The sequence below is a fragment of the Haemorhous mexicanus genome, chromosome 1, assembly GCF_027477595.1.
Source record: "Haemorhous mexicanus isolate bHaeMex1 chromosome 1, bHaeMex1.pri, whole genome shotgun sequence".
Lineage (NCBI taxonomy): Eukaryota > Metazoa > Chordata > Aves > Passeriformes > Fringillidae > Haemorhous > Haemorhous mexicanus.
This window is the reverse complement of record NC_082341.1, coordinates 54,543,794-54,570,330: the sequence shown is the minus strand read 5'-3', so window position 1 is coordinate 54,570,330 and position 26,537 is coordinate 54,543,794. Positions and strand designations below refer to the sequence as shown.

At 36.5% G+C, this 26,537-nt stretch overlaps 1 protein-coding gene across 2 annotated transcripts in view; it reads right to left on the bottom strand.

Annotated features, from left to right (window-relative positions):
- The window catches only part of SUGCT (succinyl-CoA:glutarate-CoA transferase), a 313,857-nt gene that overhangs the window by 236,319 nt on the left and 51,001 nt on the right, over positions 1-26,537 (bottom strand). For both annotated transcript variants that reach the window (XM_059849784.1, XM_059849776.1), the window contains one exon: positions 14,898-14,993. In XM_059849784.1, coding sequence (XP_059705767.1) covers positions 14,898-14,993 — 96 coding nt within the window. The remainder of the gene's footprint in view (positions 1-14,897; positions 14,994-26,537) is intronic.

The window sequence follows — 26,537 nt, the reverse complement described above, 5'->3', positions numbered from 1 at the left end:
TAAAAATGCCATGCTAATCCCTCAACAGTAAAAAAGCAGCACTATATTAATTCACATGTGGCAAACACAGCATCTTCCCTGCCTGAGCTGAAACTGCCATCACGCCATCACTCAACCACCAAGTGCTGCCAGTTCCACTGCAGCCACTTCCACAAGGGTTCCAGAGACATTCAGTCTGCAGCTTTTCTAATGCTCATTACAACCCTTTTACTTACATGTTTTAGGACATTCTTGATGTACAACATCAGAACAACTACAATGGATTTGAACAGCATTTTAAATTTAGTGGATACTAGGTTTGTCTCTTAGCAGCCTTTCAGACATGAAAGATCTGCTTATTCCCTAGAAGACATGGGTGCAGAGCTTGGAAGCAATGTTATCAGAAATGGTTTTGGGGTAGGGATGTCAAGGGGAGCATGTCTTGATGGAATTACAGCAGATGGTACAGAGAATAATTACATTATGCCAAGCCACACATTGAGAATCACTCAGATCTCCCAAAAATCATAAAACTGGCTTAAAAGCCATGAGATGCTCTAAAACAAAAACTATCAGCAATTTTCCCTTTCAGTATTTTTGGAGCTTCAGGGAGAAGCTGCCTTTCCTTCCAAGTCCTGATGAGTTGATACATGAGTTGATGAGTCTGGGGAGTCTGATATACATTACCGAAAAAATACGATTTACATCCGGACAGTAAAGTCTTGCTAAATCAAGAACAGGGTCTTGATTCCCTCAAGGAACTGAAATCAAAGATGCAAAAACCAAATAACTGACTAAGCTTCTATTAAAATGGAAGATAGACAAAGTCTAGCATGCTGCCAAGTCAGCTTCAGTAATTATGCAAAGGAGTCAGCTGTCTTCCTTCTTTCTCCACCAAAGCAATTTTTGGAACTCATAATATAGGGGGAATGTGCACATTCATCAAGAGGATATAGTTTTAACTTCTGTTTCCAGGTAAAATTCTTAAACCATAATGCAAAAATTAATCAACAGGTCTTACATGCCCTTGAAGCCATACTAAACTTGCACTTTTAAAGGATTCAATTGGAGTTGGGTGACTAAGTCTGCATGTCTATGAGGCTGGGCACAGTAATCCATTTCACTGACGAAGTTGGGGTGTCTAAGATGCTCAGCACAGTAATCAATGCAATCTGAAACTATCTCATGACCCTTTTGATTCCTATGAACATTGACAATCTCCAGGAGCAGCCCATCTGCCTACTATTTAGTCTGCAATGTGTCACTATTTTAGTTGCTTGGTATTTGCATTAAAAGAATACCTATGACTCTATTCTGCACTATACAAACATATACCAGTGAATTCATTAGCAAGGGTACAGTAGCACACCAACATGGCTACATACAATGAAATTTGAGCTAGATTATGAAAATGCTCTGTTGAGAGCATACTTCTGAAAACACAGTGTTTTCAAGCACTCTGCTAAAACTCTTGCTAAGATATTTTTTCTAGAATCCTTGCAGTAGAGTCTGAGGAAGCTACACACTATCATACTGGGGACAGAAGAGAGATACTAGAGATTAGAAACGAGCAAACAGAGTGACTGAATTTAAAAAAATAATAAAATCAAGGAAATTATATGTCAGCACTTCACTCTCAGAAGGACACATGTACATTCACCACCAAACAACCAGAGGAAAGGTAACAGCCAATATTGTCTTCCAAAGTTCATATACATTGACTAAGGTGTCTGTCTCTGCACACCAGCCTACAGGGAAGGGCAGTACAATTTAAGTACGACCACACAAGAAAATGAATTATCAACTGATTGGATATCACCTGAAGGGGTTATGAAATCTTTGCCAATGTGAAAAAATACTATCAACTATTCACGGATAATTTCAATATTCTCATTAAAAACACAGATATGGAGAGAGGAAAGGACATACATCAGCCTTGAAGATCCACAATACTAGAAGGAACTGCAAGTACTGGGCTGACTAGATAGAACTGAAAATGTAGCTAACTGGGAGATGAAATCTGAAAGCAGAAGGTAAAATTCAAGAATGAAAATCAGCTGGGAGGTTCTACAATTAGGCATGAGTAATTCATTGACATGAATAATTCGTATGCAAGAGAAAAGGATCCAGAATCTACGTGTTTCACAAACTGAGTATGAGTTAAACAAAGGCTCCTTTGCAATAGCAAGGTAATATTAAAGTAGAATTTTAGATCATCAGCAGAACCCATAATATTCACAAAATATTCTTTCTGTTGTACTTCAAGATGATGAAACTGGAACTGGAGTAACATAATGTATTTGGTTCTGGATGCCATAAAACTATTGTGTTCCAAAAGGACAGTTCAGAGATTAACAGTAAATTCTAGAACATGTGATCCAAGGGGAAAGACTGAGCAAGCTGGGAATGTTGAGCCTAGAGAAGTCTGAGACACACCAGCCTGTAAGATCATAGAAGATTATTGAAAAGAGGAAAGAATGTGTTCTCTCTATTAGGAATCTTTTCCTAATATCTGATCTGAATATTCCTAGCATATTGCCTTGTGTGCTACTGAGAAAATAAATAATGAAGGACTAAAATTAACAGCCTGAGGGGTTGTGACATCCCAGAATAAGTCAGGCAAATACCTTTGTAAAGCAATATTTTTAAAGATGATCTTACATAGAGAAAATATAGCCCCATCTGAGACTGTTTATGATTGTTCCCTGCTTGCAGCATTGAAACTAGCTCCTGTACATTGCATTGTTCAATGCCATGCAATCACAGCCTGCAAGACACAAATCATCTCTTTTCAACATCTTATAGACAGCCTACTATTTAAACAGAGACCAAAGAGGAGAAAAGTAGAAGGAACAGGTCAGCTCTTCAAAAGATGAAGCAGGGGCATGGAAAAGTGCCCCACTCAAATCCCAAAGACAGCAATCCAATCTCTAAACATAGACAGAAATGTGATAAAAAACAAAGCAGCACAAATTCTGGAAATAACTACCACTCTGTTACTTGCTATAATCTGGAACAGGTGATTTCAAGAAGCTGCTCTGCCTTGTATTAAAAATGGATTGGGAGCCCTCTCCCAAAAATCAGTGTCACATTAAATGAAGTTGCAACACCCAAAGCAGAAATAACACAGCTATTTTGCAAGCAAACAGAACTAAATTTCTTAGTTTCAGTCCAATGTCTTGACTACAAATCACTTATTCTATCTTTTTTATTCTGACAAAGGCTTATACGACTCAAGCTCGAGGAAGCTTGCACAAGATGTACAGGAAACCTCTATAAAAACCACTGACATTCTCAGTTGCTTTCAGCACCTGGTACTTGAAAAAAGAAACTATTTAATTGTTTTCTCATCATCATTATTACTCAAAACTGTTAAATGGCAGGAAATAAACTACTTAAGAATCTCCAAGGGGCTTGAAAAGGTAACACTGAAAAGACAGCATAATTATGCAGGAGTGCTAAGAGGCTTCACTAATAACATTCTCCTAAATGAGCCACCTGATCAGACTCTTAATACAAATATACATATTATTACTGTCCATGGCCTTCCTCATTATTCATGGATTAAATACACCAGTAAACGCTGTAGGTACTAAACTAATCTCAGATTATTTCCTAATTTCAGCATTCATGTCATGGCCATTTATACTTCCTATTTATCTCCCAATTCCAACAAAATGGTGAATGTCAACTGAGCATGTAAAAAGTGGGTAACATCAGGAACAAAAAAGTGCAATCATAAAATTATTTCAAGACATTCAGTCCTATATTACATCCTCAAATAAAATACTTTAAACTTGTACACAAAAGAGGAAAAAAATATTCTTGGTTTTGTGAAAGCACTAAAATAAGATTCAGGGTCCATTGTTCTAAGCCTCAAGCCAAATTAAAATGCAGTCTCTGCCCCAATGAGCTAAGTTAATACTTTGTGTATACTACAAAGCCTTTGTTGCATTGTCACAACTATTATTCATGGTCAAAACTCTCTAGACATTACCATAACCACATATGCCAAAAATAAATTTGACAAGGTTAAAACATGTCTCTGATGAGAAGAGACATGATCATACATCGGTATTCGTAGTATTCTATATTCCTTGTCTTTATGTTAGGATTTAACTGTTACATAGATTCAGCTAATGTTTCTCTACTTGAAGGAAGTCACATCAACTTCCTATTTGTTTATTATTATGGCCATTCCACATGAAGAACAACTAATATCAACTGACAGCAAATTAAAGGATAACCTTGTTTTGCTTTTTATTTTTTTTCTAGAAAAGAGCAGCCTTTCCACTAAAATAATTTAACTCCTACTCTTTACCATGGTAGCTTTCTAAAACAAAAAATATAGAAAATATAAAATACAAAATATGAAACACAAGTTGGATCTTCCATACTGTTACAACTTTTTGAAATCTCTAGCTTCCTCTACCTAGAAACACCCAGGAAGAGACAGGTGACTAATGATATAAAACTAACATGCCAAAAATTAAAAACTTCACCAAACAACATAGGGACATCCTCATCCAAAATTTGAGTACCCTCAACTTGCTGTAGCTGACATAAACCAAGATCACAGTCAAGCAATTTGTTTGGCTTCTGTTACCTCAGGTTTAGAGGTCACTCCAGCAGAACAACCTCACTTCTGCAGGCTTCACTGGATTTGGAGTCATCAGTGTACCTGATAACTAACAACTATTGTGCAAAATGATCCACAGTGAAGCAAAACAAAAAATATGGACAACAGATGAAGGAAGCCCAAGAACCTTTTAACAGTAAATCAAAAGGGAGCTGCAGCAGGTAAGCAATCAGCAAAGTTTAGGCATAGAACTATATGCTGTTCTCCTGCCCAGGCAACAGAACGCCCTAGATGAAGGAGACATTACAACATGTTGCTGTTAAAAACTTAAAGCAAGTTATTCTTGGGTGCCTTAAACACATGTGAAAGTTCTTTGTGTTACTCAAAAACATGTAGAGTCCACTTAAGACACTTGGAGGATCTGGACACACCAGTTGAAGAGGTGATCAAAGTGGAAATCATATCAGAGATAAAATCAAAAAGATACGAGAGGTTTAAAAAATATAGCCTCCGGGGAAACATGAATGAAGTGACTTCACATAATCCAGGAATAAGAACACTGCAGATGTACATATATTTACATATGTAAAGACTTGCTAGACACAACATTGTGATCAACTTCCATAACACATCACTACCTATATAACCAAAAACCTATCTCAAAATTCAGGTTCTATCTTCCTCATTGAAAATAGAGTTATTTCTTTTACTCCTCTCAGTGGGCATGAAAATCTACATAAACAAGACTACATAAACATACATAAGCATGTATTGCAAAACTTCTGATGAATAGAAATTAGAAAAAAACATCTGTCCAAACGATCCCAGATATAAGTGAACAAAGGTGAAGGTATAGACTGGATAAAAGTAGTTGAGGTTCCCTTGGGGATACAGATGTAAGATCAATTTCTCTAGCTTAATTTGTATTAGAAGAGTAAATTCCAGACAGTGAGTACTGCGTGTTTTAGGTGATGGTCAGGAAGTATGATTTGGCCAAAAAAGAGAACTACTTTAAAAAATTTTTTCTCTCACCTTCACCCTAATCCCTCTCAATACAACAGAATTACTAGTTATTAGAAAGTAAGAAAATCAAAAACAATTTTGGTAACAATAGTGGTTTAATAGAAAATAACAGAAAAAATAGAAAATAATAGAAAAAGCCTTATATTACAATTTTAAGAGGTTTTTCCCATCAAATTTTATTAGTGAAAGCATTAAATAATTAGTACCTAATAATTAATAATTAAAAATACCTGTGTTAGCATCATGCAACATTATATGTATGATTGAATGTAACAAAGGGCATGAGAAACAACATTTAAAAACACTGCATAGTTAAAGCTTATGTACATAACCAGATTTAGCATTTAAATCTTCAATACTTTGGAAAGACAACAGGACTGATTCTTCTTACGTTCATAAGTCATTTTTGAAAATAGAACAGAAGCCCTCTCACTACCATTCCCATTAAATTTTCAGGAGTGACAGTGTACTGGAGTACCACAGTTGTGATTCCAGTGGAGCTAACCTTATTGAGGCAGTAAGGCAATAATTTTCAAGAAAACGGTATAGCCCATACGAAATTTATTTGCAGGCATCAGTGCTTGGAAATTAACTTAATGACCAGGTTTGATGAAATGTCATCTCACTGTGAAGAGAACTGGTCATCTTGCAAAGTAGCAATCAGGTTGTGCACCAAAACTTTATGAAGCAGTGCTTAATATCAAATATATCTAGAGATAGCAAACAAGCTTCACAAACTCCACTGACAGATTGACCAGCTCTGTGAACATCCTCACTGCATAATGCAAAGTCTTCCATCAAAGAAATGAAAATCAATGTAGTTTATATAGCAACTCCATTCATTAAACTACCTCTGGAGAGTCCTGTTTCAGAGTTTCATGGAGATAAAGCCCAGACTTCGAACATATGCATTAAATGTGAGCAGAAATGCAATTCCCATGCTGGGAGAAAGAAGAATGCTGTGATGAGATCTGGGGAACAAGCCTTTCTTTAGGGAAGTAAATGCTATGTGAAAGTAAGTGGTTTACATTCTTGAGGACAACATGCAAAAGAGTGAAACAGTTTTGAACAGCTTTATGTTTCTGGTGGCAGATGGTTCCCTTTTGGCTGAGCAGTGGTTCTTAATCAGGTCTATGAGTACAATGAACCTTCACATTGCTGAAAGAGAAGCATCACTATTAAAAGCAAGTTCATAAGCAAGTGTTAATCCCCATGCAAAGTAGTATTTATCATTTCTCATGCAAGTGCTCATTCCAAGAGGATTATCACTTCCCCATCATGCCCTCTGACTGACTACACAGGGCAGAGAAATTCTTTATTCCATATGGACGGGGAAAGGGAGGTTGGAGGAAGCTGTGATCTCCAGCTTCCATTTCACTGTGGCTGCTCCAAGATGAAAGTGGGAAAGAGCACAGGCCAATGTTGCAGTAGTTGCTCTTCAATGAGAGTATGGATATGGCTTCCCAGAAGCTGTCTAGCAGTTCCTAGCACATGCTACAAAGGTGGGTGGAGGGAGGCAGGGGATGAAAGAACTCTTTGCTAATATCAGTCAGTAAAGATACTATCAGCCCACACAACAGAATACTCAGATGCACTTCTGACCTGTCCACATAGAGAGTATTCTGTTTAAGGTAGATTAAAGTGATTCTAATTTAAGTCCCTCAGATATTTAAGCATTGTTATGTGGCAAAAATATGTAAGTATATAAATCTACTTGTGTAAGTTTCTGAAATTTGAGTTCCCTTTCCTAACGAGACATTTACTTTTCTAAAGAACTGCTGTTTTAGTTATACAGAGCTTGGAAAAGATCACATTTGGGGTGGAATTATATTAATCACACAACATTTTTGTTTTCCTTTGGGGCATAATGCCCTGACATCTATACTCATGTCTCTCCTTGCAGAGTTATCAACTACATGCAGCTCACCTGGGTGCTCTTATATAACACACCTACTCATGCAACAATGAATGCTATTCTAAGCAAAAATAGGCAAAGACAGGAGTTCTAGACTAAGTGGTGCATCAAACCCATCACAGAGAGAATTCTAATATTATTTTGTAACATGCCACATATATATAAATTCAAAAGCACTGCATATAGAAAAACAGCTAATAATGTTAGTAATTTGTATGCACCATCCTTCATGGCTCTTCAGAAGTAAATGCTACAACAAAAACTAGATTACATGAATGACATCTAGTGGACATACCTTTCCATAACAATCAACTTTTCCCAACCAAAACTGACACAAGCTTCACACAGTAAAAACAAGCACCTATTTATGTACATGCATATATATTATATATGTATATATATATTTATGCAGGACGATTATGTCAGAAGTCATTGAGCAATACTGATACACAGATTTCTGAGTTCTCTTTCAGACTGTTTAAATATGTTTCAGCTCATGAGTGGCTACACTGTAGAGTAATACAGAGTATACCCTGTAATACAATGACTATGAAACATATGTTAAGGAAACAAAAAGCAAAGTTCATTTCTGCCTTGGATCCAATAAACAGATTAAAAGAAAGCAGTGATACAGCTGCAGTCAATATCTCCTCTACAATCCCACAGATCCTGCTTTCATCACTTTCCAACCAGCTACAATGTGAAGAGCCCTCTCCTGATCAGGACTCTGTTAAACTGCCCTTCCAGAGAACTAAATTTGATTTACAAATCTGTAATATTCAGTGGCCTTGTAACATGTTTGCTGTAAATAACACCAACTAGATCCCTTGCCCCAGCAATGGGCAAATGTGGAGGAAAAAACAGCATACATAAAAGACAAATGTCCACCAAATGATATTGAACATGAGTATACCTGTACTCCTTTCCTAGTTTAATTAGAATTTTTTTCATGTATCCACAGACAACTGACAGGTGAATAATCTTAATGTACATTCAATTTAAAGGAGTGGAAATAAATACATCAGTACAAACACATATTCAAGTACATATACAAGAATAGCCTGTGACATTCCCGAAGGAAATAAAAAATGAGACTATCTCAGTTGTCAACTATCTTTCCTTAACAATAATTGTGATTATCCATGCCTGTTTTGAAAATTCAAAGTATAAGTGACATTAAAAAATGACATTGCAGGCATTGCTTAAAATGAAAAGGGGCAGGAGGATTTCCTTCAGAAAAAGAAAACAGTGTTGTGTTTTCAATTAAAAATGCATTTTATTTCAATCTGAAAAATCCCTTTGTACAGGTAGAAGCTGTCTGTGTGCATACAAGGCCAGCTGCTTTAAAGTGCTGTGTCTAACAAGAGAGGATATATATTAATGAATTTATAACTACATCTCATATCATGCACTGAGAACATATCTAAAACTGCCCAAGGTAAATCTACTGGACTGGTTTCCCAGACAGCTGCTCTGCCAGGGGAGAGGCTTGACAACACACTGAAGGACATACCCACAAAATTATCAGTATAATGCTGTCAGGTTTGAATAACTAGAATTAATTACTCATCATTTATGAGCTTTCTACAGAGGTTGCCACAGATGATTACTATACTTTTTCAATTACTAAAATGGCAAGGAAAAAAATCCATACTCCAGCATTTCTTACCAAGCAGAGTGCCAACTCTAGTCCTCTATACTCACAATAGGACCAAATCGTCTGTGAAAAGGGCTCAGTGGCTAATCTCATTATACTGTAGTAGGAAATGTCTGAAAAAAAATCTAGTAAAGAAATCTACAAAGAGAAAATTAGAAAGAAAGAGAAAGAGAAAGAGAAAGAGAAAGAGAAAGAGAAAGAGAAAGAGAAAGAGAAAGAGAAAGAGAAGAGAAGAGAAGAGAAGAGAAGAGAAGAGAAGAGAAGAGAAGAGAAGAAAAGAAAAGAAAAGAAAAGAAAAGAAAAGAAAAGAAAAGAAAAGAAAAGAAAAGAAAAGAAAAGAAAAGAAAAGAAAAGAAAAGAAAAGAAAAGAAAAGAAAAGAAAAGAAAAGAAAAGAAAAGAAAAGAAAAGAAAAGAAAAGAAAAGAAAAGAAGTAAAGTCCTGCAAATTATACTCTTTATTGTTTTACAGTATCCATTATGACACAAGCTTTTCTGCTTTCACTCTTTCTTGTGCCTTGTAAGATAAAGACATAAAGGAAGGAGATAGTTAAAAAACAACCTATAGGTAAGTAGATCAAGGCCACTAAAGTATTGGGCATTCCTCATATGAGTAAAGACATTGATTGTGAGGATAGCCAACTGTTCTTTGGAAATATTATCCATGTAGTGTGATAGCACACACTTTGCTGCTTGAGAACACAAAGTTTCTGATCAGTTGATCTGTGAATACATTTGATTTTCATGTTTAGTGGTATATATGCTTCATTGCTTGGAAGAAAAGTATAGGAAAATGGAGCCCCAAGGCAGTCTAAGTAGTCCAGATGAGCATTATGTAGATAATGCTCACAGAGTAAGAAGGGTCATCTTGCATTGCCTAAATTTAAAATGTCCTCCTCCACAAAAAATACCTGTATTTTACTATATTTCCTGTGCTTAAGTTCCATCTTCTCCTAGACTGGGCTAATATAGAGCAGAAAGATTTTCTTCCATTTTGAATTTATTTAAGAGTCTCATGTACAAAAAAAAAACTTTGCAAATAATCTATTCTATAAAAGTTCTATTCTTGCTTTTGATTTCAAGAGTCGTTAACTGCAGAACTATCCAAAAAAACCACATAAAGACAGACAAGAAAATGAGTACATATCACCATTCTTGCATGGAATAAGCAGTTTGAAATTTCTACATGATGGACATTATTCTGCTGTCCTCTTCATTGAAAGAAAAATTTAAGGAGACTGAAGTTCTGAGAGATTCTCTAGAGCTGAGTTAGAAAAATTGGTGCACATTGTGCCTTTGTGTGAAAAGCATCTTTGTCAGATGAATCAGGTCAATAATCAAATTTCTCTGTTCTTGTGATGAGACACAAGTGACACGTGTGGGATTTTCTTTGTAAGGCTCCTAGACAGTATGAAACTCTATGACCAAAAAGTATGAGATGTAGATGATAAAAATAATGCAGAGATATTTTATCTAAGTCTGTGCTCATCTACTTAATACCTCATACCTTTCACTTCCTTGTGAGCTTCTACTTTGATTTTCATAACATACTTAACTGACTTTGACACCAAGATAATTTCCTCATATGAAGGAAATTTTATGCCTAGCACAAGCAGAAGTTGATACTTAAAGCATCTAAGTGAGGTAGTAACAACAAACCATTAGTGTTAGATCTGATGAGTTATTAAAATGCATAGGTCAGTCAACAGAAAAGGTAATTGGTTAAAATAATTTCTTTACTGTCTCATGTTTTTAACTTCCATTTAGAAGGGCTGTGCCTTTTGCATGTTCTGAAAATAAAGTGAATTATGCTTGAGAAAACCCTGTGAGTCTTAAAATCCAAACAAAAATAAAATCATATTCATTAGATATCGGCAAGAACTTGTTTTCTCAAGTTTTCTAAATAGACTGCCATCATTATGGCCTGAGAGGAAACAGCTCTATACCTTTTGCTGAAAGTTTGCCTCTGCCCAGTTGCCCAGGGTGTCTGATGGCAGGGTGACAAGCTGCCACATGAAACATCTTGTAAATATTCCACTTAGATTTTCTCAGGAGAATGAATTCCAAGTGGGCCAACTGAAAGATGAAAATGTGATTGTCCAGATCTCATGCATGGTATAGGCAAGACAGCTACATTACCGAAACCACTAGAATGAGGGAAGACCTTATCACCCCAAGTGAAAGACAGTAAGAACTTTACTTTTCAGCACAATTATGTAAACCGGATGCTTTTAAGCCTTGGTTTCCTCTAGATAATCATGGAGCAGCTGTTGCTAAACAAGGTGTCTCATTACAGAAAGTGGGGGTTTTTTAAATTGTACTAATTACATTTAAGATATAGCCCAGAACTCAAGGTTTGTGTTTTAACACTTGAAACCAAGCAAATTGGGATCTGATTTCATTAACTATCACATGAGTGACCTATTGAAGCTACATTGCTCTGATTAAACAGCAGATATCCTCAAAGTAGGTAATTTCTCATTACGGTCTCAGGACTCAAAAAACTATTTCTGATTTCAGCTGATAAGAATCTAGAGTACTTCATCTTTGTGGCACATGGCAAATTTCACCTCCATTGAAAATCTGTGGTAAACCTTTACAGTTAGTTTTACAGGAACCCTGGGAGACATTATATCCTCAAAAGACATTCACATCTTTTTCTTTGGCTTCTGGTAACAATCACAGAGAACTAGAAACTCAGACATTTCAGATGATCATGTCAAAAAGTCAGCACATTGTCAACAAATGAGAAAAACCTTAAGAATATGAAAGCCCTTGCACACCAAACTTAACACCTCAGACCAGACCAGAAACAGATTTCCAAAGATGCTAATAGTTTCAGGAAGGAGAAAACCCATCTTCCCATTAATGCTTAATTTTTATATTTTTAAATACAAAGAAAAGTAATAAAGGTCAATTTAGATAATACATTCAGGAACAAATTATACTGCTACTGTTTCAGTCAAGAAGCAATAGCGAAATTCAGTGAAATAACAGAGATACAGTCAAAGATAAATTTGACCTTGTAAATAGAAAAAAAGTAGAGCCATTTACAAAGATATTTTGAACAAATTTATTTGGGTGAAGCTCAATAAAATAAAAGCTACCATAGCATTGAATATAGAACACTTATTGTAACAATTGTAAGCAAAAAAAGTACTTTTTATGCACAATTTTAGGATGCTTTTAACAGGGTTTTTTATTATTTTGGTCAGTGCTCTAGTGTGACTCTGATCAGACATCTTTCACACTGAAAAATGATATAAGTTATTTTGATTTTGTCTTTTTAATATCTATAAGAAGATCTCATGTTTCCCCAATCCTCCATGATTTAACATAACCTGACACTTTTTACAGGGCTGCATGTTCTGTGTCACTTTCCAAATTATTACCTGTATAAACACTCAAAATACTGCAAAAGAAAACAAACTAAAGGGCATGTGAAAAAACAAGCAACAGCTTGCCACTACATAATTGTTCTGAAATATATAGAAATTCAATTTTCTGAAATGTTTTTCATTATTTGAACAAATTGTCATTCACTTGCATAAAATATCTTGAAAAAAATATTGTAAGGATTAGTGTAAGTCATTAGCTTAGTAAACATATTCAGTAAGTAGAATAAGGAATGAAAGTCAGGTATCAGAGATCTGTTCTATATTACAAATTGCAATATTACAAATGAGGTGGGTGAGAAACTGTAAAAGCAGTACAATAGCAACAGTGAGGGTTAAGTCAAGTTTATGAAGAACTTTGCAATCTAAGTATAACTTAGTTTAGTAAAGGGGAAAAAAAACCTCTAAAACCCAAAATATTCTTATGGTTACAATCAGAATTGCAACAATGGTAGCTGATGCAATGTTAGGCCATAAGCACATACACACATGACTCCATCCATAAAAAATCCACCCTAATTATTGGTTTATTAACAAGAAAATGAGATTAAATTTGTTTATAATATTGAGGACATATTTCTAATACCTACTACAGAAACAGCACACAGAAACACAGGAACCATAATTTTATTAGGATATTTTTCCAAAAAATTTTTACTTTCACAATGACTAATCAAGATAAATCAAAAAACAGCTAAAACCATCTCCTAGACCTAAAGAGCTGCCTATGAAAAAAGAAACAAAGGATACACAATGTATGCTTTTCATTTTGACTGTGGGAAAACAAAGGCCAAAAGGACATTAAAGAACACAAGTTTCAGTTATTCAGCCAAATGTCACAGGATGAAGACAAAATGCTTTGTTTAGTCAGATTTTTGGGTTTGCTTATACAAACTTCAGATACTTCAGATCTGTTTTATACTTTCAACACACTAAAGTTCAAAAGGCTTGCACCAAAAGGTCGCATCACAGAAACACAGCAGAGTGTAAATACCTGGTTACATTGGGTCATGAGAGCTGGTTCTAGAAAACACACCCATACTGCTACACCAGAAGCACTGGAGACAAGAATACTGCAGCACAAAACTAATTCTTGCAGAAAGAGCCACAACACCTCCCCACCGGTCTGAGATAATCTGCCATTTGTTGTAGCTAATGCATAACAAGACAGTTGATTGTGCAGTAGTACAAGTATTGGAAAAAGTCTCCTAGATGAAGTACACTTAGCCCTTACAAAACCAACTCATTTTGATTTTAGACCTGAGGAGGTCTGGCTGCTACTAGCTAGTGAAAGAGTTCTGCACAATAGTGGAAAATATTTGCTTCAGATTTTATGGCCACAAGGAGCTATTCTTTCAGTTATGATCACCATGATCTTCACCACTGGGAAGACTATACACTAAATTTCCCTCACCTCCTGTAAAAAGAAAGGAGAGGGTAAAGATACTCAGCAGTGTTTAGCTGCAGTTCTCCCAAGCAAATGCTGGAAACTGCCCCTCTCAAGATTTAAAGGGCTCTGGACATAAATTGAGAAATACAGGCTTTGCCAGCTAGATACAAACATGACCACTTGATAAGAAATACCAAAATATATGAAATAAAGAATAGATTTTTCTTGCTCAAGTTTCCGTAAGACATGACCTCCATCTAAGAACACATAAAAAAGAGCTAGAAAAGAACAAAATTTTTTGTTTACTAGAAGAGTTTACCGTACTGGTCAAAAGTAAGATAAAACTTGCAGTGAGATTTTTTTTTTTCCTGTGTTTGTTTATATGACGAAGGTCATGTTATTTTAAGGAATGTCAACCCTTCATTAGATGTAGCAGAGTATGAATTCTGCTGAGGAAATCTGAGCTCTCTTTAATTCCTTTTATCAACCTGTTGTCTCACTGAGGCAGTGATTTGTAACAAATTCAATAGAAAATTACAAATATGTAGCACTGCCAGGTTATCTTTGTCATTTAGACTGCTCTTGTAGGCTCACAAGATAAAACCACCAGCATTCAGAGGGAAAAAAATTGAAAGATCTCAGTTTATAACTGGTATGGAATGGAAGTCAGGTAACCTTTAAAAAAAAGTTTCTCTGTTAGGTGAAAACCAGTCAAGTCATCATGCTAGCTTTAAAGTCATCCAGTTTCAGCAAATACCTTTGATCTATTTCAGTGTTCTGTTACTAATCTACTGCTGATGAAGAAATATGCAAAATGCAGAATTGACAATGAACAACAGAACCTTGTCATACCTCTACACAGACACATTACAGACTACAGGTCATGGGAAAAGTCAATTTTCAATCTCATAATACACAAAATAATGAATTCCAAGGGAAAAAACCCAATGCTTTCTGCTTACCTGATATGGAACAATACTCCCATGAGCAGTACCCCAGCGTTTTGCTTCAATTTTGCAATTAAGGTAATTAGCTGCTACATGAGTGAGACATGCAACCTGAAAAGGGAAAAAAAAAGTATAGTATTCAGGAAAGCTGGAACTTCATTGACAATTCCTCTGAGATTTCTATGTGCTTTAGATACATAAGCTAACATATTTATGTCACAAAAGTATCCTTTAGAAATTATATATTTTGTATACTTTTTTACTATGAGAAAAACTCAGGCTACAGCTATGTCACAGAAGTGCTTGTTTAAGAACAACTTCATAAACTCAAAAATTAATATGTTCCCTATAACACCAGTAATGCTGGACATATAAAACATTAAACTATCCTGAGAGATAAGAGAGTGTTACCCTAAATATTTTGCAGAACAGTCAGCTGCGGCAGTGTCTTGTCCAAAGTCTAGTGGGAAGCATGATGGATTTGTGGAATAGAACTCACCGTTTCTTGAACTTCAATCCCATGCTTAAATCACAAAGACTTTTTCCTCAGTTACAAGATTATCTTTTCGTTTTCTCCTATGCTTCTCATTTCACATGTGCAAGCTATGGAAAATATTTCTGAATTCTTCAGCTCCCTACATGTTCTGTAATATTAATTAAGTCATGAGCCTTGATAAATCATCTGTCATTAGAAGATAAGGAGAGATTTAGCAAGTTATTAGTCAGACATAGCTGGAAAAGCATTAACTTTGAAGAAAAGACAGCATACTAACTTAGGAACCAGAATGTGAGAGTATAAATATATATATTGTAAGTATGATTACATCTTAGGCAAAAGAAATGAAAATCTGTGATGCAGCAATGCATGAAAATCAGTGGTTCTGTTATAATCCATGTCAGATTCCTCATTCTTTATCCCTGGAGGGAATACAGTGCTTGATGATACCTGAAGCCAAGTAACAAAATAAAGCATTACAGCTGCTATGGAAGGTTATCACTCATTCATCAGACACAATGCATTTTTTTTTATTCTGTTAACTAGCTGCACCAGTAAGTGCAAGTGCTTGCCTCAACAGTAGACCATGTGAACAATTTTTTCCAAAATTATTATTTTCTCTATATTTCTCCCATTAGATAAAAGAAATTTGCTTTGATGATCAAACTGTTTATACTATTTTGTACCTACTAATCAGTCTAGTCTACCACAAAACACGCAATTAATTCAGAGTCCACCATTCATATTCCAATATGTGAATTATATCAGAATTCCCAGGAATCAAATGCCATTTCATTTTCTTGTTCTTTCTCACATATTCTGAAAAGAAAATGTGAATGTGTCACTGTCACATTTCAAGAAAATATTTAACTATAAATCATGCATGCAGTGATTTAGTACAGCAGAAAACTAAGAAAATACATAACAAATGTCTAACTACAGACAAAAATTATATTTGTGTATACTAACTAGAAATACAATTCTTTATTCCTGAGTACTTTTGGAAAACATTTTGTAGCTGGATTTCAGGTCCAGCTGTTTATAGCCCAGCGTCACTTCATTTGGCTAAAATGTTGAACCAAATCATGAAGGAAAAAGGCTTTTGGCTTCCTCTGACTACCTTCTCTGATTTCAGTACCTTATTCACAGTCAAATTAGCCAGACAAAATTAATTATTAGCAGTAGCCATAGTATCATCACCAAACAAATAAGCTTATATAGACCAAAACAAAGTAAATATATCAATGCTTTGTGTTTTATGTGAAAATACACTGTTGAATGAACTCTGTGGCTTTTTGCCACAATCATAATAACTTTCTGACAAGTTCAGCAAACTTGAAGATGATTCTACTTCTACTGTCCCATGAAACTTTCCCCTACCATGCCTTTCCCTTTCCTCTCTTCTTGGCTTAGTTCACTTTCTTTGGTCTTTCCAAAGATTTAATCCCACTAAAGAGGCACAGTCCAAAAAAACCTTTCAGCATACACAATTTATGTAATTAATAAAGAACACAAAGAATTGATCTACCTGTATCTTACAGCTATTAAGCAAACTGCTGTACTACAAGCATAAAAAGGATTTCCCAAATGAACATTTTTATAGACATTATATCCTTTAGATAAAAATGTTTGTTACAATGTAAGTCTATTTCTCCAAACTCCCCTGTAATACAAGACTCAGGACCTCACTGATAGAGACACTTCTTGCAGTAGAAACATCTATAATACAATCAATCTCTCAAACTGGAGTTTGGGTACATCTGTATGACATATTCAGCTAAGTATTTTTAAAATCTATACTTAAAACTGCTTTCCTGAAACCTTATAGACCCACTTCTTTTCTCCTTTAATTAAGAAAAAATCCTCAAAAGTAACCTTTGAACTTACAACATTAAAGCAGCTGTAATTCAATGATACAGACATCTCTCTATTCATTTGCTTGTAGAGACAGATCTATGCACTGTAAATATGCATTATCAAATATCTACAGATAAGCGTTTCTTTATTTCACATCAGTAAAGGGAACACATATTTCAACATTCCTTTCTAATGTTACTGTTGATGGCCAAATCCCATATTTGTGTAACAGACTTACTTAAATAAGAACAAAAAGAAAGCTGCATTAAGGTCTGAAAAGTTATGCTCAGATTATGATGAAATCAGACAGATGGGAAACAAGATATTAAAAGCCACAAGGTCAGCAGACAAAGAAAAGAGACAGAATTTCAAAAGATTTTTTTTCAAGATAGCACATCAAACATAATTTATTACAATGAGTTCGCTGAGTCAATCAATCATTTACATGCACTTTCACCAAGTGTATATGAATAACAAAAGAAGACAGGTAACTGGAAAGAGAAAATAACATTTTAATTATATTCTTTACTTTCTTCTCCCTCCAATTTTGTGTCTGCTGTCTTGCCACATACCTTAGCAATGCTTTGACTCTAAGCCAAGTTAATTTATTTCTGTCTCATTCTTTGTTTGCTTTTTCTTAAAACAAGCATGTAGACATATTAACTTTGAAACTCAGGCATTTTACACTGGTATAGGTAACTTATGCTATGCTACAGAAGTAGTAACACAGTAATTTACAGCTTTGTAGGAAAAAAATAATTCTAAAAAACTCCATGGCCTTCTGTTGTGCAAAGGCCAATAATCTTCCATTTATACCTTTTCCATACTTCTGGTGACATATTAGAAAAATCTTTACACGAGAAAAATGTGAACATAAGACCACAATCCACATTTGGTGCACACTATAAAAGGTCTCTTAAAATCACTGATCCTATGCTAATATTTACCTAGTGACTGATTTTACAAGTTTATGTTTTCCGTAATAAGTATTTTGACACTGGTAACATTTAAGTTTGACTGATTTTGCTTTTGCAGTTATTCCCTCATGCCCTCATGGAAGCTGTTTCCATGCACATGTGCATCAAGTGACTCTCAGCTCTTGCTCCTTGAGTCATTTTTGCATTATCCAAAAACCCAGAAACCCCATATCAAAACCCAGAACCTCTATCTCTACAAGGCAACCCCCACTCTTCCAGCTAATTATGCAATTCCTAAGCATCGACTCAAGTGTTTCAGGATGTGGCACTACACCACAATGCATGGTGGTGCTCTATCAGTTTTTACACAGGGAATTGTGTTTCAAACTCCTGCAAGAATTAACTGGGCAGCAGACACCACAGCCTTGTGCAGAGGCAAGAGAGCTGCCACAATTCAAGGCAGCCCATCATGAAGGGGTCCAGCAGGAAACCACAGCATTCCCAGGTGCTACCAACAAATATGACCTTACATTCAGGCTTGTAAGGGCTGCCCATCTAGACTGAAGTTGAGAGATCTGCAGAAGATAAAAATCAGTTCAAGAGTGGCATACACCTAAAGGTAGGGCAAACATTCCCACCTGCAAGTACGCAGCAAAGCCACTTCCCACAAAGGAGCAAGATTCTACTGCTTCATCCATCATGTCCCTGCATCAAAGCAGCAGGTCTGGCCAGCAAAAGTTAACTAAAAACAGTAAAACTACTATCACATAGGCCAAGGCTTAACACTAAGAGAATTTTTGAAAAATGTCTGTGGTCATGTTATGAACACTGTGCTCCAGTAAAAATTGTTTTCTACTCAGTGACACGGATATCTCTTAATGAAAATCTCCAGGAAATTATCATGAATTCACCCTTCACAAAAGAAAACTCCTGGCACTGAAGTATCCATAAATGGCATAATCCTGGCCACAACTATAATCTTGTTAAGATAAAATCAGATCTTTAATGACAAATAACTAGAATTTTAAAACAGGTATCCTATAGTGTCCTGTTCTTGTACCTTACAGCCAGACACTTAGGCAGGTACACAAATCATGCCAGCAATCACATGTAGCATGGGGGATTTGTTGATTCAAGTTAGCCACCTGACCAATAGCACACAGCAAATCACAGTCACACAAAAGATGTGCTAGAAGGTGTTAATTGAAGCAGAAACAATAAAAACCCCCAAACCATGCAATAATAAAATAAGAGGTAATGTATTTGAATACCTTATCTAGAATACAAATTCTCAGAGGTTAAGTTAGATAAAAAGAGGAAACAGACTTTAAGGTACACAGTTGTATAAATACTTTTTTTTGCCTGAAATAATGTCTGATAACATCTTTTGCTTTATCAGAAAAAAGTTTAGACTACATAGATAGAGAAACTCAGACATCTTCAAAAACACAATGCATTTGCATCGCAGAGAACTGCTACATTCAGAGAAATGAAACAACAAAAAAATACTGCTCTACAAATTATTTTTAATGAGTTATTTAGAGCTCCTAAAAGACCAGAATGGATGCTTCCCATAGCATGGAGATCAGCTCCTGATTAAGATTCAATTACCATTAACAATAGCAAAGATTGATGCAACTAACAGATGTAGGACTTGTAATTTCAAAAGTATGTTTCAAGTACATGTTAAATGGACTCCTATATCTTCAATTAAACAGGAAATCAAACAAACAAACAAACAAAAAATAAACTTCTACATATTCAGAAGAATTTTAGGTGGAGGATCAAAAATAAAAATCCTGACCATAGAAGCTATTAGACAGCACTGGCATTAAGGAGAAAAAGGAAACCAAAAAAAAATTTCTTTTAAATGAGCTCCAGTTGAAGAGAGACACATTCTAAAAGGAATAATAAATTTCATTTTCTTGATTATGATAAAATACTAATTTTTTTTTTTCCCTGAAAGTGTAAAAATACTCCTTCAACTTCATAATTACAAAGGAAAATCACTAAGGAATCTGTTACTTAAAAAAAAAAAAAAACCTCTTAAGGAGAGTATTAAGGCTAAAAATACCAAGAACTCCAAAGTCAGTCGGTGCAAAATCCAAAATCTGAAGGCACTGGGTTTCTCATAAAGAAAAAAAGAGGAAAAAACCAAAAAAGCCTATCAGTGGATTTTCCCATAACATGATCCTGAAAATAGATCAATCATTTTTAAAGTAACTTTGAAAACAAATCCCTTTTCTTTTCCATTACATGGAAAAATCAGCCAAAACAGTTAAAACTTTGGCAATGTTCTAACAAATGAAATCAGATGTTGATAACAGACATATCCGACAACTTTAGCTGTAAATTTCTACAATTATTTTTTTAAGACTTTATTCTCTCTGAAGAAAGACTATATATGCATTGAAATATTAAATGCATTGTGTTCTGTATTTCATACAGCTTTACCAAGTCCAGGCAAAATTCAACAGACAAAAAGTTTATTCTGCTACACTGTATACAGGTTTCTCTAACACTGTAACACATTTTGTGTCTTGATTTTCTAGAGCTAAATGATGGTGAGGATAGGCTCGAGTATTCATGGGTTAGAATCAAGAAGGCTAACAGGGCAGACTGCCCAACCAGGATAAAGGGAAGACAGAATACTCTATGAGCAGCTGGTAGAATTGCTATCCCCTGCTCTCATGAAGGACTTCAACACACTAGATGTCTTGAAAATAAAACACAACAAAGAGGCAATAGTCTAGGAGTCTGGAGTGTGTGGAAGATGACTTCCTGATGCACTTGGTGAGAGCCAGCTAGGGAAAGAGCCCTCCAGACCTGTTGTTTGTGAACAGAGAGGAAATTCTGGGTGGGAGTGGAAAGCTGTCTTGAGCATAACAACCATGAAATGATAGAATTTTTAATTCTTGCAGAAGGAAGAAGAGGACAGTTACCCTGGAACTCCAGAGGGAAGACTTTGGCTTGTTTAGGAGATTGGTTGAGAGAGTCCCTTGGGAAGAAGTCCTGTAGGACAAAGGAATCTAGGAAGGCTACATATTCTACAGGAAGGAACACCTAAAGGTTCAGGCATAGGATCATCATGCTGCACATGCCCGACAACCAGGGGATCAGGCCCAGCCAGTACAGGTTTATGAAAGGCAGATCCTACTCAACCAACCTGATCTTCTATGGCAAGGTAACTCACTAAGTGGATGAGCTGTGGCTGTTTATCTGGACTTTAGTAAAGCCTTTGACATTTTCTCACATTCTTCTGCTCATGGTTTGGATGGGTGCCCTCTTCGCTGGATAAAAAAACTTGCTGGATGGCTGGGCCTAGAGAGTGGTGGTGAGTGGTGCTACATCCAGCTGGTCACTAGCCCTGCAGGGCTCAGTATTTGGTCCAGTCCTGTCTAACATCTTTAACACACTGGACAAGGGGACCTAATGCACCCTCAGTCAGTTTGCAGACAACACCAAGCTGGGCAGCAGCATTGATCTGCTGGAGGGTAGGAGGGCTCTGCAGAGGAACCTGGACAGGTTGGATCAATGGGCCAAAGTCACTGGTATGAGGTTCAACAAGCAGTGCTGGATCCTGCACAACAGAAAAGGACCTGGGGCGCGGGTTGACAGCAGCTGAACATAAGCCAGTGTGTGTGCCCAGGTGGCCAAGAAGGACAGGGGCATCCTGTCCTGAATCAGGAACAGTGTGGCCAACAGGACCAGGGCAGTGCTTTATAATCAGATCTGGTGCAGCCTCAAATCCTTGTGTTCAGTTTTGAACCCCTCACTAGCAGAAAGATATTGAGGTGCTGAAGCACGTCCAGAGAAGGGCAGTGAAGCTGGTGAAGGATGTGGAGCCCAAGTCTTGTAAGAAGAAGCTGTAGGAGCTTGAATTGCTCAGACTGGAGAAAAGGAGGCTCAGAGATGACCCTTATTGCTCTCTACAACTTCTTGAAAGGAGGCTGTAGTGAAGTAGGGGAGCCAGTCTCTTCTCCCAGGCAACAAGTGATAGGACAAGAAGAAAAGGCCTCTAAATCCAGGAGGTTTAGATTAGATAACAAGAAAAAATTTTCACAGAAAAGGTTGTCAACCATTGGAACAAGCTGCCCAGGGAAGTGGTGGAGTCGCTGTATCTGGGGGTATTTAAAAGATGTGGCACTTAGGGACATGTTTCAGTGGTGGACTTGGCAGTGCTGAATACTTGATGATCTTAAAGTTCTTTTCCAACCTAGATTCTTTTCTATTCTAAAAATAATAGCTATATTTGATGACTGAGAATGGAAACAAGAAAGCATAAAAATATGATAAAGACAAATAGGTTTTGCCCATATAAAATTTAATTACCTGTGAAGACAGGCATCAAAATAACTATAGCAATTTTTATTCTTGTTTGTAATTGTGTGGTATCCAAAGGCTCCAGACTGGATTTTATATACACTTTGTGAAAGATACTATTTTCTAATTTAATCAGTAATAAGAATGCTTATCCATGGAAAGCTGTCAACATCCAAAACATGCTGTATTAAGTCACTTTTCACTTTCGATCTTATGATAGGAACAGTGCCATTTACAATGAAAATATGCATACATCTAACCATTTACATCACTCATCTTTTTGTTCTCCACATTTATCAGCATTAATACTTGCATGGAAAAAAGAAAGGTGTGTTTGTCTACTGACATTGTCATTTTCCTCTTATCTGTAGAGAACAAATACAAAAATAAAATATAATATTAATTTCAACAGCTTGTGCTGCAGCAGTGCAAACAGGTAGATTTTTAGACTTTTCATTTGATACACAAGGAGGCACATAAAGAAACAAGTCATGGCTATTTGGTTGTGTGAGAAACGTGCAAATGTTGTCTGCCTATCACAGCGAAATCTCCCATTTACTACTGTATTACCTCGGCAGAACATCAATGGCTTTAGTTCTAACACAGAAAATCTCCATTCACTGTCCATTAAGTACTTAATGGTGCTAATGGTGCTAACGGCACTACAGAGATGTCACAAGAAACAAATCCATGCAATTGAATGAAATGTTTGAAATAGAATGTTTTACAAAATTATCATTTCTGTGCCTCTGCAGCATTAAGCAATGCCCATAAAGCTCTTTTGAGTATTTAAAAGCTGTTCACATTGCAGATACAGTTCATTTACTAAGCTTTTACACAGCATGCATGTCAGAGAAATGTGGTCCAAAGTTCCATTTGACTTGAGTATTACCAATGAGTCTGAAGTCAAAATACAGTACTTCTACATAATGCTTTTTAAGTAGTGGCAACATTGTAAATTATACTCTGAAGAAGGAATTTAGTCTTTATTCAATCCCCAAAAATATTTAAGTAGTTTCACAAAAAACCCAAAATGTTTTATCAAAGAGGAAACTAAAATAAAAATAACTTCAAATATATTTATAAGAGAAATCTAGTACTACCAAATTCATTCAAAGCAAGGCAAGGAAGTTTTACAAATAACTGAACTCTGACTAGACACTCACATTTATGGTCATATTGATCCACCCCAGGGTGGTGAGGGAAGGAAAAGAACTTGTTAAACCACTCTGAATCCTCTTCCAGCAATCCTTATTACCTGAAGAAGTTCCAGGTAACTGGAAATTAGCAAATGTAAAGGATGCAGCTGAAGGATGATTCAGGGAACTACAGCCATGTCAGCCTGACCTCAGTTCCAACCAAGGTTATGGAAGAGATCATCCTAAGTGCCATTATGTGGCACATGTAGGACAATCAGGGCATCAAGCCCAGACAGCATGCATTTATGAAAGGCAGGTCCTGCTTGACCAATCTGATCTTATTCTATGAACAAGTGACCCAATTAGATGAGGGAAAGGCAGTGGATGTACTCTATCTAGACTTCAGTAAAGCATTTGGCAGAGTCTCCCACAGCATTCTCCCAGATGGGTGAACAACTCAGTTAATAAAAACCTGGCTAGGTGGCCAGCATTGGAATGTTACGGTGAATGGAACTAAATCCACCTGGTGATGGGTCACTAGCAATGTTCCCCAGGGCTCAGTTTTGGGGCTGGTCCCTGTTTAGTATCTTTTTCCATGGTCTGGACCTGGAGATTCAGGGCACCCTCAGTAAATTTGCAGAAAACACTAATTGGGTGGGAATGTTGATCTGCTCAAGAGTAGGAAGTCTCTGCAGGGAAACCAGGACAGGCTTGATCAGTGGGCTGAGGATAACATGATAGGGACAAAAGGGAAGTGCTGGGTCCTGCATTCAGGTCCCAGCAAGACCATGCAGCCCTACAAGCTTGGGGAGGAGTGGCTCAGGAGCTAGTTAGTAGAAAGGGGCCTGGGGGTGCTCAGTATGAGCCAGCAGTGTGCCCAGGTGGCCAAGAAGATCAATGGCATCCTGGCCTGTATGAAGAGCAGTGTGGCCAGCTGGACCAGGTCAGAGATCACCCTCCTGTACTCAGCACTGGTGAGGTCACACCTTGAGTACTGTGTTCAGTTCTGGGCCTCTCACTTTAGGAAGGACATTGAGGTGCTGGAGTGTGGCCAAAGAAGGGCAGCAAGGCTTGTGCAAGGTCTGGAAAATGTTTCTTATGGGGAATGGCTGAGGGAGCTGGGGTTATTAATTCTCAGGAAGAGGAGGCTCAGGAGGGACCTCATTGCTCTCCACAACTTCAGGAAAGGAGGTTGTAGTGAGGTGGGGACTGATCTCTTCTCCTGTGCCTGCAGCGAGAGGACCAGAGGACATGGCCTTAAGCTGAGATAGGGGAGATTCAGATACTAGGGTAAAAAATTTCAGTGTTAAGGTGGTCGGGCATTGGAATAGGTTGCCCAGGGTGAAGTCGCCATCCCTGGAGATGTCTAAGAGATGGCTGGATCTGGATCATGTGATTTAGTGGTTTAGGGGTTATAGTGGTAGTTCTGGGTTGACAACTGGACTTCATGGTCTTAAAGGTCTCTTTCAAGCTTGATGATTCTATGACTTTTATACAGTTTAATGGATACCTGTTTTAGAAGTCCTAAACTAGAGTCTGAAGACATTTTTTATAGCTTTCACTATAACATAGAAAGTAATTAATTGTGACTTTTGGCCTAACCCCGTGTCACTTCTCTAAAGTGTTTGCAATCTAACTGATTAGCCAAAACCAATGCTGAATAGGGAAACAATACTGTGCTGAATACAAAGAGAAATTCTGGCGGCAGGACCTCATCAGACCAAAGGAAGTCATTATTTCAAATGTGTTTCAGCATAATCCTTTACCGTTAAAAAAAATAAAATTATAATCTACAGAGAAATTTTAATGAGAGTTTTCTGAAGTATTTAAACTAACCAGTGTTGAAACCTTAGGTAAAGTTCTATCACCCTACCCAAAAATGCCACATTTGTTAAGGTTTATTAGATTTCCAGTGGTTCAACAGCACATAAAAATCAGCTGTCTTGTCAAGCAAAAATTTTCCATAACATAAAACAAAAACCTCTTCCATCAAGTTACAATGCTATTACTTGTTATTTACATTTCAAAATGGAGAACAATGTGTTGAAAGGCTCTATCCGAGTTTGATGATTTTAAAGGATGACTTCTGAAACTTCTATGAGTTTAGAGGGATAGGTGAGATTTTGGGGTACACTAAATGTTTTTATTCTGGTACTAGCTGCTTAAATCATTCCCCTTTCTTTTCATTTACCCAGGTTATCCTTCTCCTAATACTCAGCATGATTCTGAAATCTGATCTGCTGGTAATAAACATCTTGATTCCATTTACAAGATTACACCCTTATATAAAGATCATCTAAATTAAAAGCCCATTAAAAGAAATGTCTTCTTTTGTCTTCAAACTCTCTCCCCTACCCACTCCAGGCATCCTTTTCCATCCTTTTCTTTTTTTTTTTTTCTTTTTTTTTTTTTTTTTTTTTTTTTTAGTAAAAAAGGGGCATATTTTTTCTAGCTCCTTCCTAGTCTTTCTCTAATTAATGACAGAGGCAGATCAACATAGGAAAATGAAGCTGCAACTCATTCAGGCTTGGTTTCTTTAGCACAAGAACAATGGTAGCAAAGACAAAAAGACAGAGAATTTACAGTTAGGTAGCATTTAAAGCAGAAATTCCCTAGCAATTTGAATATGTATTCTGTTTACAGAGTAAAGAAAGCCTCTAAATAAAACCAAGATCCAGTTGGAGGATGTTCTACCAATGACTGCATAACTAATCATTAGAAATCATAACACAAATTCCACAGAGGCCAATATTAAATTGAGTTACTGTCATGTGTGTATGGTCTATTCAATCAAATTCTGGCTACTTAAAACCCAGAGGGATAAATTCTGTTTTTAGTTATACAGCTTTCCTCAATGGAAATTGTCAAGAATACAAGCCAAGAAGTGTTTAAAGTGAAGTATATGTTTAAAGAAATGTTCACA